The 18750-nt window shown below is 35.1% G+C and overlaps 2 protein-coding genes across 2 annotated transcripts in view; one reads left to right on the forward strand and one right to left on the reverse strand.

Annotated features, from left to right (window-relative positions):
- Positions 1-318: 318 nt before the first annotated feature.
- LOC125051103 (cysteine and histidine-rich domain-containing protein morgana) lies at positions 319-2198 on the forward strand. The gene is made up of 6 exons (XM_047651255.1): positions 319-544; positions 671-807; positions 879-1081; positions 1284-1500; positions 1585-1779; positions 1863-2198. The coding sequence occupies exons 1-6, from the start codon at positions 466-468 to the stop codon at positions 2085-2087; spliced, it is 1056 nt and encodes a 351-aa protein (XP_047507211.1). The 5' UTR covers positions 319-465; the 3' UTR covers positions 2088-2198.
- Positions 2199-2248: 50 nt separating this feature from the next.
- The window catches only part of LOC125051102 (protein dissatisfaction), a 30390-nt gene continuing 13888 nt past the window's right edge, over positions 2249-18750 (reverse strand). Inside the window, exons 4-10 of the mRNA XM_047651254.1 lie at positions 9747-9904; positions 8984-9157; positions 8407-8517; positions 7146-7385; positions 4907-4988; positions 4276-4381; positions 2249-3346 (exon numbers count right to left, since the gene is read on the reverse strand). Coding sequence (XP_047507210.1) covers positions 3154-3346; positions 4276-4381; positions 4907-4988; positions 7146-7385; positions 8407-8517; positions 8984-9157; positions 9747-9904 — 1064 coding nt within the window. The 3' untranslated portion in view covers positions 2249-3153. The remainder of the gene's footprint in view (positions 3347-4275; positions 4382-4906; positions 4989-7145; positions 7386-8406; positions 8518-8983; positions 9158-9746; positions 9905-18750) is intronic.

The following is an 18750-nucleotide window of genomic DNA, read 5'->3' on the forward strand; positions in this document are numbered from 1 at the left end:
TGAATGGAGGCTTCTTCTTCTTTTTAATTCAATGACACAGGACACTTATGGAGATTAGAGAGTATATGTCACCGTAAAATTATTGTAAACACCGTTAGATTGTAATCTATCTCGCGAGATTATGAACTGTCGAAAGTTTGTGAACTCAACGTACTGCTTACAATTTAACGTATTATTATTCGGTAGATTGTAATCTATCGAAGTATAAGTTATATCGAATTGTGCAATGTAAGTCTATTAATGCCCATTGCCCACTCTCAAGTCTGTCTGTCTGTCTAGTCTGTTGTTAGTTGTCAAATGTCATAACTCATGGGTAATAAATAAAATAATACTAATGTAATAGGAATGGCGATTTGATGCTCGCGGTGGGGTTATCGTGTCTTTATTAGCGAGGAATATTAAAAATAACTATTTTATATTGTTGTTTACCCGAAATTAAAAAGACTCTAACACAAAAGATTACCAATGCCGGAAAATACTAATCTTATACAGTGTTATAATCGGGGTTGTGGTCAACTTTTCGATCCCAATGATAATGATAAAGGTAGATTTTTATCAAGCTTTCGTGATCCATATTAACCACCTTTTTTAGGGTGACCGTTCTCCAAGAGATGGTAAAAATAATATTTCACTTATGTTATACAAATACATTAATTAATGTTATTTGTAGATACGTGCTGTCATCACCCTGGTGCACCTGTTTTCCACGACGCATATAAAGGATGGTCCTGTTGTAATAAGAAAAGCGTTGATTTTACAGAGTTTTTGAATATAAAAGGATGTACATTATCTAAACATAATAGTGTGGTATGTAGTAGAATAATTAGTAAAATTTGTTTTGTATAATATACTCGAAGTTAATGTTCTTTTATTTATAGAAACCTGTGGAACCAGAGAAAAAGGCTTTGGATAAAGATTTGGAGCAAAAACAAGTGATAGAAGTAAGGGCCCCAATTGTTGGACCACGACTGCCCAGGCCTCCATTTGACACACCAGTTGTTACCTTAAAACCAAATGTTGCGGAATCTTTAAAGCAAAGTGTTCGTAATACTTCACAACAAGCTGCTATTATTACTGATGGGTAATTTATTTATTAGTAACACACAGTAATTCTGTTTTCCGAAAAAAGTTATAGTAAAAAAAATACTTACACATGATTAAAGAAGTTCTGCTTTTCAAATTAGATTCTGTAATTCTGTTTGAAATGTATAAGGTCACATGGTATTATATATTTAATATTTATTTAAAACTATAGAAATTCTTTGTTTATTTTTAATTATAAGGACTATAGCAATTGGCACAATATGCAAGAATGGTGGATGTAGTGCAGCATATGAAGGCCCCCAAACTAATGACAGTATATGCACACACCACCCTGGCTTTCCAGTGTTTCATGAAGGGCTTAAATTTTGGACTTGTTGTCAAAAAAGGACTACTGACTTTAATACCTTCTTAAGTCAACCAGGTTGCACAACTGGTACTCACAAATGGATTAAAGAGGTAATTTGTAATGCCTAGCCTTGATTTTGCCCTAGTAATTTATTTTTAAATGAATTTACAAATGGAACAAATATAATTTTGCAGGCTGCTGCTGCTGGCACTGTAAAATGTCGCTGGGACTGGCACCAGACACCAGAATATGTAATAGTCAGTGTGTATGCAAAAAAGTATGATCCTACAACAAGTTTTGTAAAGTTGAATCCAATTCGGCTTAATGTAAAGCTCTTTTTCTGTGAAGAGGGAAATGCTTCTTTTGAGTTAGACCTTGAACTAAGAGGGGTAAGGACATTAAGGACTTATTTTAATAGACTTACAGAAACACTTAATCTGAGAAAAATATTGGCTTTTAATTCTATCTACAGGTCATAGATTTGGACAAAAGTAGCGCATCAATGTTGGGTACTAAAGTTGAGGTTAAACTAAAGAAAGCTGAACCAGGTGCTTGGAGTAAATTAGATTTCCCGCGAGCCCCACCTCAAGTCGAACAAAAGGAAATAACTCAACCACAAGTTGAAGAAGATGACTTAGTGGATCTATCAACAGTTGAAGCAATTCATTCAATCGGCCAAATCAATATGTCGGGCTAATATTTAGCAAATAAAGCTCTTAATTTATACCATAGCACATTTTTTTTATAAGTACAGAATAGTAAAGATTGTTTTAATTGGCTTAATAAAATATATTATTTACTTCTTCTATATGATTATTTTTATTATTTGCTAGTATTGATTTTAAAAAGATGTATCAATCAGGTAGTATATCAAATGCTGATTTGAGATATGTTTATTTTTCTTATACACAATTTTTTATTCAATACACTTATTATAACACTAGATATACATACAATATGTGTGACTAGAGAAATGACTAGATTTCACGTTTTATATTATACAGTAACAATAACTGCATCATGTAATGATGTGCCAATAAATTTATTAACAAACCAACAATATGATATATACAAGTTTTGACTAGAATTATTTGAAAATTTATAATTGAAGACTCAAATAGCTGAAATGCGTACAATCTGCTAGTTATAATAAGACATTTAATTGCTCTTACTAATTATAATTTGTATGATAAACTTATTTTTTAAATTTATACATGTCTAATACAATATCTTATTTTACATGTTGAGTTTCAAAGCTCTAAGAATAAACAGTCTGTTGAGGCACAATTAAACATATTTACATACAATTTTCTATGAATTCAACTAGTTGTATTACAAGTCAAACTCCTTATTTAATAGGCTAGGAAATAAAAGTTTATAATACTTTTTACAATTACCGAAATGTTAAGAATAAATATGACTAATTGTGGAAAATATGGACAACTTATCTTGTTTTATTTTAACATTGACTACTTCCTAAAATTGTCTGAAGTCATGTTTATGTTGTTTTAAGTATTCTTTCGGATTTGCACAAATGTTGTAATAAATAAATAATAAAAATCCATTAGATAAAAAAACAATGCATGACACAAGCTTTAGTGTGTAAGTTGGTGCAACCTAGTGCCTTTGATTTACACTTAAAATTATAAGTAATTTAACCACAAACTTTATCTAAATTAGGATGGCCTATAAATCTAAAATGTCCTCTGAGTACTATGTAATAGATTCTTATGTGGAAACGTAGAGGATTCGAGAAGCAAACTTCATGGCGAGGAAGAGTGTTCTGCGTTGGTGACAGTAGCAAAGGCCGGGTGAGGTGCGGGTTGCATGCGGTACATATCGTGGAGCAGTGTGGCAACTGATACGTCACCAACTGTTTCTCGAAATAGTAGTAATTCGATAGATCGTGGACGCACGGCGCGGAGGGACGGTAGTAGAAGCAGCAGACGGCCAAACCTGAAAATAACAGATTTAATCTATAAAAACTATGTCTGCAGTGAAAATGTAGTTAGAGTAGTAATTTATGATTTCTTCGACGCCAATTTAAATTAAATTTGTAAGGGCGTGTTGAGAATTAAACTCAATTGTCCTTATGAAAGTAATTTATTGTTCTTCTTGATACAATATTGAATACATTACAGTAGGTAGGTACCTACTTACAATATGAGTAACCTAACATTGAACTGTAAGTAGGACGCGGGGCATCACAACCCTTATGTACACCTGGCTAAGGCTTAACTTAACGACGCGGGGCATCGGTCCAGAAAAGCTACTGAAGATCCACGAGCAGACGACCCGGTGGGCTATTGTACTCGCAGACGAATGCCACGAGCTTTTTTTTTGTAAACTGTTGGCCTTAAGTGCCAAGTTGGGCTTTCAAAGCTCAGCTTGGGCTGTTTTGGCGAGCGTAGCTTGGCCTGAATAGGACTTGCCACGAGCTTTTTTTTTTGAATGGAATCTCGCTGTTGGCCTTAAGGGCATTCACATCTCAGCTCGGGCTGTTTTGGCCTGGTGCCATGAGCTTGGTGGCCTTCGCATTATATAGAAGCCGCGCGCTTCTATGTGTGCGTTGCGTGTATGCGTGATGGCCGTAGTGTGACATTGTTTACGCCAACGCGAGTCTGTCGCCTTACAAATTATAATAAAATATTTTATAGAAGTTTTATACTAGAAGGTCCAGAATAAATCGCCTATGTAACCATTAACAGTGGGCGACCAAAACATAGGTTGCATCAAGTGAGTCACCTCGTTAATGAAACCATTGATTGATTTTGATTATAATTGATTTTTTTATAAAAAATTAGGATTTCTTCTTTTGTTAATATGTTCTTAATTTAAATATAAGGAGCTATAATAATAAGAGCAGATAATACTTAATGACTTACCTAGTAGGCTGTCGAGTATACCTAGTCCGAACATAGTCTGCGAGAATGCACTGGGCTTGATCCTGAAGCATTTCTACCGGCTGAGTCTCACTTAGACCTGCAGTGTCTGTCAAATAAATAATAAATTTGTATTACATATAAACCATCAAAGTCCATCAAAACTAAATTAAGTTCATAGCTTAGGGAACAAATCTAAGTGATCAGATGAAGAAATGTCAACTCCATGCCACATTGGTTTAATAACTAAGAATTGTTAGGTTTTATTTTATGTGTATTGTCCTTCTTTAACTTGATCATTTAAACCAAACCTATTATGTTGAGTTCAGTTTGAATTAGATATCATAGCTCTTTCAAGAAAAGAGCGTTCGAATACTTAAAAGGCCGGCAACGTACTGCGAGCCCTCTGGCTTTGATGGCAGTGTCCATGGGCGGCGGTATCACTAAATATCAGGTGAGCTCTTGCCCGTTTCCCCCTGTATTAAAAAAATTGCTGGCACCCGCAGGATCTCAAGTTTTCAAAATAATCTTTACCCTGAATTCCACCAAGTATTAAACTCCAATGTAAAATTCGCCTACTTACTACATATAGTAGAAACGTACCTAATAGGTAATATATATTTGATTCACTTACCAGGAGAAAATAAAACTATTGCCTTCATACATCCACATTCGCTACCGTCGGGGGCAATCTGTCGAAACCGACATAATATTTCCTGAAACGACAAAATCACGTATAGTAGACCGAGGCGAATCGGATCACTTTTTCTTTGAGGTTGAGTAAATCATACTAAAGTGTTATATAATGTTATTTTTATTAATAAAATCGTAAGAAGTAACAATTACCTATGAAATAAACATTTGAAAACTTAAATCATACATATAATCTCTTAATTAGCTATTAAAAACTAAAAAAAGGAAAATATCCGATTCGCCCCAACATTCGGGGTGAATCGGATCGTACACAACATATAACAAAATTTTAAGGTATAGTGTTAAATAACTTTGGAATCAGTAAAAATATATAATAATAAGATCAATTTTGATTATTGGCAAATAATTCACATATTTATGGTTCTTTTTTTCTGTAAGCTCGTGAACGGCACTGAAAAAATCTTAGCAGCTTTACGTAAGGTAAACTCTTTGTTCTGGACTTTATTTACAGCCTCTTTCATTTTTTCTTGAGACCATTCTCCGGCGGTCAGGAAATAAATATGAATCAATAACCTCAAACATGTAATAAATCAGTTTAAAAGTATCATCCAATTCGCCCCTAAGGATATGATCCGATTAGCCCCATAATTAGGACTTTTGAAATAAATATTTTAGACGTTAACCTCTAAGATTATACTTAAAAGCTAATTGGTTCTTTAATATAAACACCTTGCTTAACAATATAAGCCTTGTAGTTGAATTTTAAGACAAATCCGTCATATGACACAAAGATATCGTAAGTACGCGTACCTTAGATGAGCGCCAAATTGCGACACACACAAAAAACCGAGTGGCTGACGATCGGCATTGCCACTGATCCACAAGCGCGATCGAAATACTGCTTATGTCGGGAGGTGCTCAGTAAATGGAGAGACATAAAACGCCGGTTGAGTGCGTTCTATGTGAATGTGATATTTGAATTATCAACAGATTTCTAATTTTGATCCGATTCGCCCTGTGATCCGATTCGCCTCGGTCTACCCTAATCGTATGGAGATTATAGGTAGGAATCGATTTGAGAAACTTAAACTGATTTAAGAACTGGCAGTAAATGTAAAATAAGAAGCATTTTATATAAGTAAGTATATTTATTTTTTGACGTTCATAAATGTAGGTACATTGTGTTACCTATACGAATAAATGATTTTGAAACCTAATTGATTGTTTTACAACTGACGTCGAGGATATTTAGATACATCTTTTATAGGTATAGGTTTTTAATCAGCAGTGTTAGCTTATTAGTTAAACTTATGACTCTTAATGGGAAATGGCGGAACTGTTTTCCAGAGTGCAACAAGCAATCGAAATGGTCGGTCTTTCTATTAATAGGGTAAAGACAAAAGTAATGTTAGTGGATCGGGCTGGGCTCCACAGACGTTCTGAACAACTGGCGGACTTTAAATTTGTAGACAAATTTTTTTTAACATAAGTAACCAGGGAGGATGTGACGGGGCAATACGTAGGCGAACACTGATGCTACAGCAGCAATGATCAAACTGTCAGAATATGGCAAAACAGAAACGTGTCGAATGCTACCAAGGGCCGACTCGTCACAACTTTGGTATTTTTGGAATGTTGCGAATACCATGTACCTACTGCAAAAAGAACCAATAACTTCATTCTCAGCCAACTAAAAATCACCACAAGACTGTCGACTATCATTTGCAAACAGGTCCTCAGCTACTTTGGCCATATTTTCAAGAGAGGAACAAATAGTCTCGAATAGTTGGTAATGGAATGGAGGAGTGATGGCAGGAGAAGTCGGGGTCGATCGCCTATCCGTTGGTTTGACCAGGTAAAAAAAATGTGACTCTCAACATCCCTAATGCACTGTGACAAGCTGAGGATAGAGTGGTGTGGAGGCAGCAAGTCAATGTTCAAGACAAGCACGACCTTCAGTAATGAAGTTTGCGAAGAAGAGATGTCTCTTAACCCCCGTGGGTATATCCTCAACCTCATCCAAACTTCGTAAGCATATATTTGTTTCTATATACCTATGGACTACATTCTGTTGGTGATTCTATGTCAATATCTCCAAGATGTTATAGCATTGTGACGATTTGTGGTCATTTTATACCATGGTCAATCGTGAATTTAACTCATATTTTTACATCGACCGAATGAAAATTAAGACATCAATCAAATAAGATCCAATTTACCTGTAGAGTATTCAGTTCTAAATCAGCGAGTGGTTCGGGCGGAAGTCTTGCTCGAGCAGCGGGAGCTGACAGTAGAGGAGCAAGGTCCCAGGGTGCAGACCACTGCGCCAGATGAAGCAAGAATAGGTCCTTCCATGCAGCTCGTAATAGTACTAGCTGATCAGAGGTACCCAACGCCTGGAATGGAGCAAGGCAACGCACCCAACGCACAGCCATGAATAGCAGTCGGGCACTTGTTTCCTAAAATGACGAAAGATTATCTTAAAGAAAGAAAATGTGAAAGCAAGTGGTTAATTACAATACGATTTTTAGACAATTCACGATATCAGTTCAAAAATTTTACGAAACTACATTATCTTTGATCGTATCTATGGAATTAGTATGTGGCAGTAGAAAACTTAAAAAAAAACCAACGTGTTAAATTGGAAATCTCTTCTTTAGGAATTCTTCAAGTAGGTTTTAGTAAGTTTGCTTAATAAACGATGTTTACAACGAAATCCAAATACGTTCAATTTAAAATGTATATTTATTAATTGCTTGTGGTTTAACTCTAATCTCTTGAACGATGCTGCAACCACGTAGCAAAACTGTCGCGACGGTTATAGCTCGTAGCTCTTGTATATCGAAGATATAAAATAAGTAGGCGTAAAGTCAGTTGTGTCACGACCAATGGGCGGGGTAAGTCAAGTAGGCGAAAAGTCACCCTCGTGGCGCCCAATCGCGGCTCAGATCCCGCCCTTAGTCACAAAGGCATTCACGTAAAGTACATCGAACGATACGTATAAAAATATACATATAACCTACGGATGTTAGGAATTCGTACTAAACAATACCTATTAGGTCTACTCTGTTTTTTATTAAGCAGTTTTTGTAAATGGTAATGTTACGATTAATTAAAGTAAATATTGCTTCTAAGAAATGACTTTGTTACATAAAACCAGGGCCCTCACTCGGTAACTTACGACGCCACGTTTTTGTATGTAAGTTTAATGTACTTAATGTACACAAACTCGTAGTACTTTCAGTATGTGTTACGGCACAAAAACTATTAAGATTTTGATCGTTGTCAGTATCGCAATTAGAAGTACCTAAAGTAGGGTTTACTCTCAACAGGACGATTAAAAATGTTTGCGTAATTTTGTTAAATATATCGTAACACAATTCAATAAAAACGCCCTTACGATGTATAAATTTATAATGTAAGGTGCTGTACGGTTCATGTTATACCTAGGCTTATTACTTATAAATATCTTCGGCTAACCTGCAGTAGTTCCCACGTAGGCGCGAGAGGTGCGCCGAAAGCGGTGTGCGGCGGCCGCAAGAGGCTTGGATCTCCTTGAAGTTGGAGTTGCTTGGCGCTCCACATTAGTTCCTAAACACCAACAAGTATTTGAGGATTTTGATTCCAAACGCTTCCAAACCCTTTAACATTACATTCAGAACTAGTGATATCGTTCATTACATAATTAACTTTTAATGCTTAAAAAATTCTATAAAGTTCACGATTCGTGCTCTCGTGATGCAACAATGATACGTTACGCTAATAAAATAAAAGTTACCTAATAGTAATTTTCTGATAGTGTTGAATCCACAACTAATTTTAATCTCTCATTATTAATTTACGTAAAATATATTAAAAGCACACAATGTAGGTAACTTTTGCACTTAGAGTCGTCGATTAGTTATTCCATGATAGATTAATTTACTATTATATAAAGGACGTAATTAGGTAATTTAATGCCCAACTATTAAACGAATTATTTATAGAAACCTTTTTAAGTTCCTATAAATCTAACCATTTACTTATAATTAACGACTCGGAATATGACTGTCCTAACCTGACATTTATCACTGGACATAAGCATATGTAGGAGCCCTGGTGGTGGCGGGGCCAAGAAAGGGTCTGTGATAAGGGGCAGAGGGCTGACAGCGCCTGCACCGCCCGCACCACTCGAACCGCCGGAAGACGCCGTGCTTAGTGGTGCGGATTCGCTGATATTGGTTATACTAAACTATAAGAAAAAGGAATAATTACAAAACGTTAAAATCAAATTAAATTCAAAAATCATTTAATCATTTGGGTAACACATTGTACACTTATGACTTGTCAGTAAAGAAATACATATTAATGCTTCTAATTTTACATTTAGTGCCTGTTCTCAAATCAAGGGCGTAGAACGAAAGAGAAGAACTGGCAATAAACCCTCCGCCACTCTTTTTAATCGCCATGTTTTTTTTTTACACAACGTTTGTAAGGAGCTGCAACCATTAAACCATGTTCCACATGACATCTTAAGTAATTAATAATAATAACATAAATTAAAAACAAAGAGTTATCCTCTATCAGCAGGAGGCATGGTGAAATAGGAGCACGCACTTACATTCTCGTGGGAACAACACGCAAACAAAATCATCGGTATCACAAACAGATTATAGCTTAATTATAAAAATAGAGCATAGAAGAATACGTAAAACAATGATATTAAAAAACAAAAGTTTTGACATAAATCTTCCTTGAGTAAGTGTATTATAATTTAATCACTGTTTATGCCCCAGTTGCTCACATATCTTTCAACTATCATTATGTACGGTGACACTTACCTGAAAATTAAAAGGCTGTGGCAATGACGTGTAAGGTGAAGGCGGCGATAATTTTAAAGGGTGTGGTTTGTGCGCGTGCGACATTCCTGGAGGAGGCAGCGAGCCCAACGAGCCAGCGTGGAGCTTCGGTTTACGAGGTCCTCTTTCATGTTGCACAGCTATGAAATATATTTTTAATTTAATAATAATTTAAAACAATGTTTGCAACCTGAAACATGTATTACTAAAAGTATAAGGTAAATGATAAATGCTACTAGTAAAACTAATCCAAGTGATTTAACAAACCTGCCTTGCCATTCTGTAACTCACTTTTCGAACTCACACAGCGGTTTTCGCATCGGCAGTCGCTCTCAAATCAGTCGTGAAGCAGTCATTTTATGATTGATGCGAAAATCGCTGTGTGAGTTCGAAAAGTGAGTTACAGAATCGAAAGGCAGCTAGTAAATTATAACTAGTAAGTACAGTTTTAATAAAGTTTGAATAAAACAGTTAAGTTAACTTAACTATTACATATTACAATTCTTATTTTGTTTGCTGAAGAATAATTATAACTTACACTAACGATACTATTTGTAAAAATATTTTTATTATTATTATTTTGACAGCTTAGGACAGTATTCTTTTATCTTGATTTCTTTTTTGTGTTATATAGAAATACTAGCTGACCTGGCTAACTTCGTTCCGCCCTACAACCTTGTAATATCGTTGTTACTTTAATTTAACTTATTTTAGGATTTTATTAATGTTAAGTATTACATTAATACAACTTTTTTGCAAATACAGAAATGTTTTATTGCTTGCCATTGCGAAAGAAGAATGGCAGTTTTACACATTAGGCATCTTCTCTCTAGCGTCAATATGGCGATACTGCATGTTAAGCACTTTCTGATATCCAACATCTTTTGATCAGGATCAAAGCATGGTTATGTATCTCCTCATTCACCTCAAGATCGGAATTTCTTGAACTGACACGAATTCGACGTAAAATGATGCGTAGTTTTGTCAACAGATGGCACCATATGGTTTTTGCATTCGTAAAATTAATTAATTTATTTAATGTTATTCGTTAACTTATCCGATATTTTGCTTATTCTGCTATTCGGGACGGAAACAAATCCAACAAATCAAAAACCATGGCAATCGGTCCAGCCGTTCTCGAGTTATAAGTGTTGTAACAAACACAACTTTCTTTTATATATATAGATGTAAAATTGTAGCAGATGTAAGGATTCTTTTACGATAAAGGACTCTTCACTCTACCTAGTCTTAAATGTAAATCATACCCAAATGTTTGTAATATCTAATAGGTACTAAGAAACAGAATATATATACTTTATTTGTATTGCCCATCATAGAATTACACTTTGAATTCCAATATAATTTATAACAGTACAAAGCCATTACACAAAGCCTTAACGTACACAGAGTCGTAGGATCTGTAATTTACATATATTTTTAAATTATGACTGGTATTCACACTAGGTTTTGGAAGTTTTTACGTAGGATGACCGCGGCCTCTATATAAAGCTACAGCACATCGAATTATTTGGATATTCAGGAACGCGTACGTAACTCGTGATTCGTATCTGAATGAAATCCTTCATCTACAATTCAATTACTTCATAAATTTTAAATAGAGCACGTGATCCGTAACTTAAAATGCGGGCTATAAGTGCAGTGAGCATGTATAAAAAGTTAAACAGTTTCGATTGCATCCCTGTGCAGTAGCAACCCCCGTAATGACGTCACGCAATCAGCTTAGTGCGACTGAGTCCATGAGAATGCGGCTATTGTACGCGCACATGGCGGGCCGGCATACGCTCGTTCCCGCGCCCGGCTTACCTCGGCCTTCCAATACTGCACGGACACTACATGAGTAACAGATTAAACGCTACACAAAAGGGTAGCTGCGAAGCGTTTTGAAGCTACACAACACCGAGACGAGCTTAAGATCTTAACGATTTGAACAGCTATTTGCTTCACGTCGCTCTACGAGTATAGCTTCTTACAATAATGATTCTCTTGAATATTTAAACGCGTCAGTGGTATAAACCTCCATAAGAAGAAAATACAAACGCAATTTAAGAAAGTCAGTATTCATATCAAACACAGTATTAACAATTTTCTTAACCTACATAGTAATAATAAAAATAATAAAAATTAATAAAAATAAATTTAAGAAATAACTTCTAACAAAATTTGTCAAATAGGTTAACAAGTGGTGGCGAAATAATAGTAATCTAAAATAGGACCTAAAACCGGGCCACGAGGCGTTGGTCATATTACTTCGACTGTTGGATGTTTTATTTATGATTACCTTTTCGACTATGTATTTGCGTGATGTTTCTACGAGATGTTCCGCGTGCTCCTATTTCACCATGCCTACTGTTGATAGAGGAAAAATCTTTGTTTTTTTATTATTAATTACTTAAATATGTCATGTGGTGTAATGGTTGAAGCTCCTTACAAACATTTTGTAAAACAAAAAACTTGGCGATTTGAAAGAGTGGCGGAGAGTTTATTGCCAGTTATTCTCGTCCGTTCTACGCCCTTGATTTGAGAACTGGCAGTAAATGTAAAATTAGATGCATTTAATATGTATTTTTTTATTGACGTTCGTAGTAAAAATATTCGGTGGAAATGGAATCCAGGTTGGAATTACGGCAAATATCACAAGTAAACTAAGTTTATAACGTTTGTAATACAATATATTTTTGATACGCATCATGACTTCGAGATGTGTACAACAAAACCCAACTATAATGTAACCTTTTGTTTATAAACTCATGTAATCCCAAATAGAACACGTGCTTTTTTCTCGGCTTCCCTGGTGAACCAGTGGACACATCCAAAATATACTCTATTATGCCAGGCTTACGGTGTAAATTCAAAAAGCTGGATCTACCCGAGGGTGCCCGAAACCAGGGGTTAAGTTTCCAGTATAACGCGGATATTCACGAATTTAATTACATGGCGATAAAGCGAAAACAAAGTTTGATAGCGGTAGAATGACTCTTTAATTATTTTTACTAGATAACTCTGGAAGTGTGAGTGAAAAGTGTCTATAATCTTGAGACTTGTATACGTAATTAAAATAATTCATTCCCAGTTTTATTTTCACAACTCGATGGCCGGAAATCTTCCACAGTATACTCCTATTTTAAAGGCCGGCCACGTACCCAGGTAACATGGGTGTCCACGGACTGCCGCAGGTGCCTTTTATGGCTGTTCCGTAGACTCCGCCCCATCATTTAAAAAAAATATGTATTTTCTATTAAAAGGATACATTTCATTTTCTATTTTTTTTAAATAGTTCATTGAAAGATATCTATAATCTGTGGCTACCATCAGTACCATAACGAAGTTTAGAAGGGAGTATACAAGTTCTCAACATCCTCAAGGGCTTTGGGCCCGCCAGTCAATGGTTAGACTGGTGGAGGACCGAAAACCACATAATTTCTTGCTCCATACAACCATTGTCAAAACGTTAATAAACATTCAGCACGACGAATTCACAATAGTTTTCTTTAACTTTTACAAACAGATTATCATTATTATTTGGCTATCGTTACGCGTAGGTTTGAAAGCGCTTTCGTATTTAAGTTCACAAAAGGTACCACAGAACAGTCAAATCACTTTGCAACCCATATAAATGGAGATTTAACTTTGACCTTATATCAGCACCCACCCTCTGTTGCCGAATTAAAAGTAAACAGAGTGTATTTTTCAAAAGGCATAAAACATAGCTTTGTTTCATTTGGCCCGAGGCGTTAATTTTCCAACCTAACATAAACACATTGACAGCATTGTTCAATAGCCGTTGCATTGCTGCATGGGGCATGGGACACATTTAGTTCATTTTTATTTAAGCAAGTTGGTGATTATTTCTTGACTGATTTCGTCGGTTTTAAATATAACAAATCGTCTTATTTTACAATGAGTGTACGGGCAAGTGTCAAGTAAGAAATGGTGCATCGGGGCCGAACGCAGGATTTATAAAAATAAAACTGTCAAATCAAAGATTGCGAGGTGTGTATCAAGTGTTTTAAATAACATTTTTAGGTCATTTGTCCTGCCTTTTTCCACGAAAGACATAAAATCCAAAATAACTATAAACATTGTTTAAGCAGGCCATCAAATAAGCAAGGTCGTAATCGACTGTGTTTTAGAATTGTTTAACATTAGTTGTATTGTAAAAATTACATTTAAACTTGGTTACTTTGAAACATAATTTTAACTCTTTTTCTATTCTGTTACTTATTATTATTACAGGAGTGTAGAAATTCTCTAAACAAATAAAAATGTAGGCAATGTAGATATGTAATCAAACATGTAAGTATATAATGTGTAATAGTTGCCTGAAATGGTATCGTCGAGTATGATTATGTAAAAAAAATCAGGCCGTTTTTTTAATGAAATTAAATGATTGCCTTGATTGATTTATAAGTACATAGTACAATATGATTCTCTGAAAAACCCAATTGCGTGTTAGATCAAAACTTTTAATAATTATTATAAAAAAGAAGTTTCCTTAAAGGTTGCCTGCATGGGTAGGTTTAGTGGGAGGAGGTTCGGGGTAAGTGAGAAGGTGGCGTCCGGTCACGTCCGCGGGTGTGATTAATGACCCAATAATCCCCGTCTCCTCCTGGCGAAAGCTTCACGAAGCTGAATTGGTGAATGGTCAAAAGGTTTATTGACTAAACTATTACGCAAGAGCCTAGGTCTGCCTAAAATACCCATATTAAATTTTATGTTTTCATGTATACTAATATTATAAAGAGGAAAGATTTGTATGTAAGTATGTTTATTACGAATTGGATCAAACAGTACTGGTATAGTTAATTGCAAGAAAATAATAAGGAACTCTACTAAAAAAATGCCTATAAAATATCTTTTATCGCAGGCGCTACGAAAACTATTGATGATAGAACAAAAAAATATCCCGCAATATTAAAGAACAATATCAACAAAATATGTTTAAAAAATCAATGACCATCCGTGCGAAACCAGGACGGGCCGCTAGTTACTTATAAAATATAAATCTATAGGAAAACAGTCAATTTTAGTTTAATTATAAATGATACATTTTGTGGAACAATATTTTCATATAGGAAAAATTAAGTATTTTCACATATTTTCAACTATTCTATGTATAACTAGAATTGCTGATAAACTAACTTCTCGCTAAAACTCGAATGGCTGGACCGAAATAATTGTGGAAGTTCAGGGAAGGTTAAAAACGGTGGGAAAATAAATAATATGAACAGAAAAATAAATTTTACGACAATTAAATTTTCCAAACAAAACTATTCCTAGCTATTTATTAAATAAAAAGAATCTTTTATCTTTTTATAAATAAAAAATTGTCAATTGGTTGTCATATATGCCTTCAGAAATTTGCGTTTGATATCTGTAGTTTAAGGGGCCAATGTTTTAAAAATGTTGTATTAAGCTTTGATTCAAATATGTAGGTCATAATATAATAAACGTCCAGAATACATACGATATGTCAAAGGCCGGCAACGGACTCGCGAGCTCTTTGGCATTGAGTCCATGAGCGGCGGTATCACTTAACATTATGTAAACCCTCTGCCCGTTTGCCCCTGTTCTATAATAATATGTACAAAAAATTAACAATCTATAGTTTTAAAAATAACATAAGAATTATTTTGATTGCATTCTTAATATGGATTAAGCCAAACGAAGCCAGGACTATACACGATGAATAAATCGCTCGTAATGACCTGAATTGTCATTCAGAAGAAATAAATAACTATATATGTATACTAGCAGACCGGCCAAGCGTTGCTGTGGCTAATGTTTTTGTTATATTACAATATAGTAGCGAACTATTCAAGGGAAACGGTAGGAGAACATGATGAACGTCATGGGGACCACCATGCTTTTTTGGTGGAAATGCCATTCAATTATAAACGTTGAATACATTTATAAATGTGAAACGTTGGTACTTTCAACATAGCGCCATCTGTCAGAATTGTGTCAAATAATAAACAAATAATTTGCAATAAAATAATATTGCAGCTATAAATTATGATGTAAGCTATCCTATCTTTTAAGTTGGATCAAACTGCACACGGTGTGCAATTTAATTTAAAATCGGTTAAGTAGTTTAGGAGTCCATCGCGGACAAACAACGTGACACGTGATTTATATGTATATATTAAGATGATAACTATATGAGTATGTAACTTGGCATACATATTATAATTTGATTTAAGATGAAGCTGTTGGAGCAAAAAGCTTAGTCATTTGATATCTCTCTATAAATGGTTTATTGCAATTCAGATATCATGACTCATCTAAAACACCGAGGAGTTGGTTATCTTAGGAAGGGACGTGATATGACTGTATATTTAAAATTGTTTCTTAAATTGTTTATTTCCTGTAAATTTAAGCGTTTTTTAATCTATCTTGGCAGATATTTTGTTCTCTGGTATGGTTTATTTACTAATTTAATATCTGAAAAAGGGCCTACATTTCACTTCCAAAGGCATAAATGCTTATCAAAATCATCGCGTGGAAAATATCGGATGAGAGGGCTCCGACCCGCGCCCCGTGGCTCGACATTCGTTTCGACGTTAATTCCAGCCGCATTTGTTCCATTACATTTCCGACACAAAGTAGATACCGTTTGCCGAATTGACTAGGTGGATGCGACCAGGCGAACGCACCGCGAGCGAGACGCCGCGAGCCCTGCTCCTGAGTGCGACAGGGAGGCCGCATCGAAAGTGAGAAAGATGTATTCAGAAGTGAAATAGTCTGCTGGCTGAGCACATCATCATTAACGAGCCACTGAGGGCGGAGGGCAGCGAAGAGGCAGAGGGGGCGGCAGGTGCCGCCGCTCTCACGGACCTCACCTGCGCGCGATATTGTCCCTTACCCAGCTAGTACCTAGGGAACATAATTCCACAAGCGCGTGTAGGATCGGAAGGTTTTGATCTCAGTAATATTTTCGAGTTCACATACATTAATATTACGAGAAATGTCTGTGTTTTTCCGTATGGTATTAAATACTTGAATGTGAACCAGCTGAAATTGTGACAAGAGACATTTATATTGCCATAAAAACAATCATATTTAATCATTCAGAATACTAATACTCGTATAACGTAAACAACATACCTAGTCTCACTAACCAATGATAGGATTTAAAATCGAACAAAAGACGTATTTTATTCGTAAACTAGAGTCACAAAGAGTATAGGAAATTTTGTACATAATAAGCTTAACGGAACTTCAATATTTCACGTGCGTTAAGAAATAAAGTGTTACTCAATAAAATTAGATTTTTATTTATTTCCTGCAATGTCGCATTAAAGTATTTTTACTATTAAACCATAACAAAATATATCATAAGACAAACAAAATTTTAATGTTACTATGTTTCAAGCCGCACTAAAAACAAGTTACCGAATTCTCTACAACACTTCCCGGCGATAAAACTTTGTTTTGTGACATTGAGTTCACAAACCGACCAAAAATATCTGCAATACATTTATTGTACGCCTTTCTTAAATAAATATAAAATTATGTATGGCGTATTTTAGCTTTGATTTTATTACAATGGAAAAACCATTTAAATAAAATATCTTTATTCTTAATATTATTGAGGTGATAGCCTTAGCAAATGTTCAAAATTTATGTTTGATTTAGTACTATAGGATATTGTATGTATTATTGTGAATAAATAAATGATTTCCATAGAATAATTTTTACTTCAAGTTGAAACCAAACATGAGACACGTATATAAAACCCAAAATTATGTGACTGAGCTCCTAAGTAAACATTCGGAGAAATATAACAGCTTAAATAAAAACAAGACAGTCTTACGCCAACTTTACGCCCAGTCGTGGATACACACAATGCCGGGGTAATTAATAATTTAATTCCAAAAAGCAATCATTGCTAAACCTCAACAAATCCACTCGGATGTAATGCAATTAACCCCCGACTGCAGCGTCCAAGTTAATTAATTACCGACCTGACGAAAAAATGGCATCACCAGCTGGACTAGTTTATCATTTAGTTAATATTACAATGACCCGGCAATAATTCGTTCACGCACGATATTAAAATTATTGTGAGAAATGTTTGGTAGGCGAGGTATCGTCACCACATTGGTGGATCAAGATTCTAACATCAATATATATTAAAAAGTATTTTTTCAATTATTACTCGATTGTATCCGCGTCTGACTCATGATCAGTTGCATGCTAAGGAAATATACCTGTTTTGTCTTCGCATTTGAAATTTCCTAACCTCTTTATACATACTCCACAAATATTATAACCTTTGATTAGTAGAAGTATAATAACTTTACTATTTGCTGAGTTTCTTGCCCGTTCTTCTCAGAACAAGGCCTCCTGGTAGTTTTGCGAACGGATGGCGTAGTCCTGCTCTTTCGTGAACTTTGTAAACGTTGTTGACATTCATAAGCATGCTCTAAGAAGCATCTAAATTGAATAAACGTATTTTGATTTTGATTGACTATGACTATACGTAGAAGGCTGATTGAAGAAAGGCTTACTGTGAATAAATGACAATTATTTCTTAAGTAAATACTTTTTAGGTTTAATAGCAAATTTTTTTGTTCCAAATTTTCATTAAATTATGTAGCTTAGAACACTTTCCAAACGCTTTACAAGCATAGCCAATTCGTCAATAAGACTGTAATTATTTATTGAGTCCCTCCCGTCGACCCTCGCGGTCAGAGGTGTGGAACACGTGTTACAATCCTAAACTCTCCGAAACAACGCTCTTTCAATTTGCTACGCTCTCGTCGTAACACGCAATCACTTTGTACAGATGAGCAATAAAATTAAGGGGCGTTTATGATTAATGTTTAATGCACCTTGATCTACTTAATATTTTGTTAAAACGCAATAGAATTAGCAATATATACAGCTGTTGCTGCTAGATTTACAGTTTGCAAAAATATCTTTAGTCAAGTCTAAATTTTCTTTACGGACTATAATTTTCTTA

This window comes from Pieris napi, chromosome 7 (assembly GCF_905475465.1).
Source record: "Pieris napi chromosome 7, ilPieNapi1.2, whole genome shotgun sequence".
NCBI classification, from domain to species: Eukaryota; Metazoa; Arthropoda; class Insecta; order Lepidoptera; family Pieridae; genus Pieris; species Pieris napi.

Coding starts and splice junctions, on each gene's coding strand:
- LOC125051103 (XM_047651255.1), top strand. CDS start 466: ATGCCGGAAAATACTAATCTTATACAGTGTTATAATCGGGGTTGTGGT. Junction 545..670: donor TCCCAATGATAATGATAAAG/GTAGATTTTTAT, acceptor TGTTATTTGTAG/ATACGTGCTGTCATCACCCT. Junction 808..878: donor TATCTAAACATAATAGTGTG/GTATGTAGTAGA, acceptor TTTTATTTATAG/AAACCTGTGGAACCAGAGAA.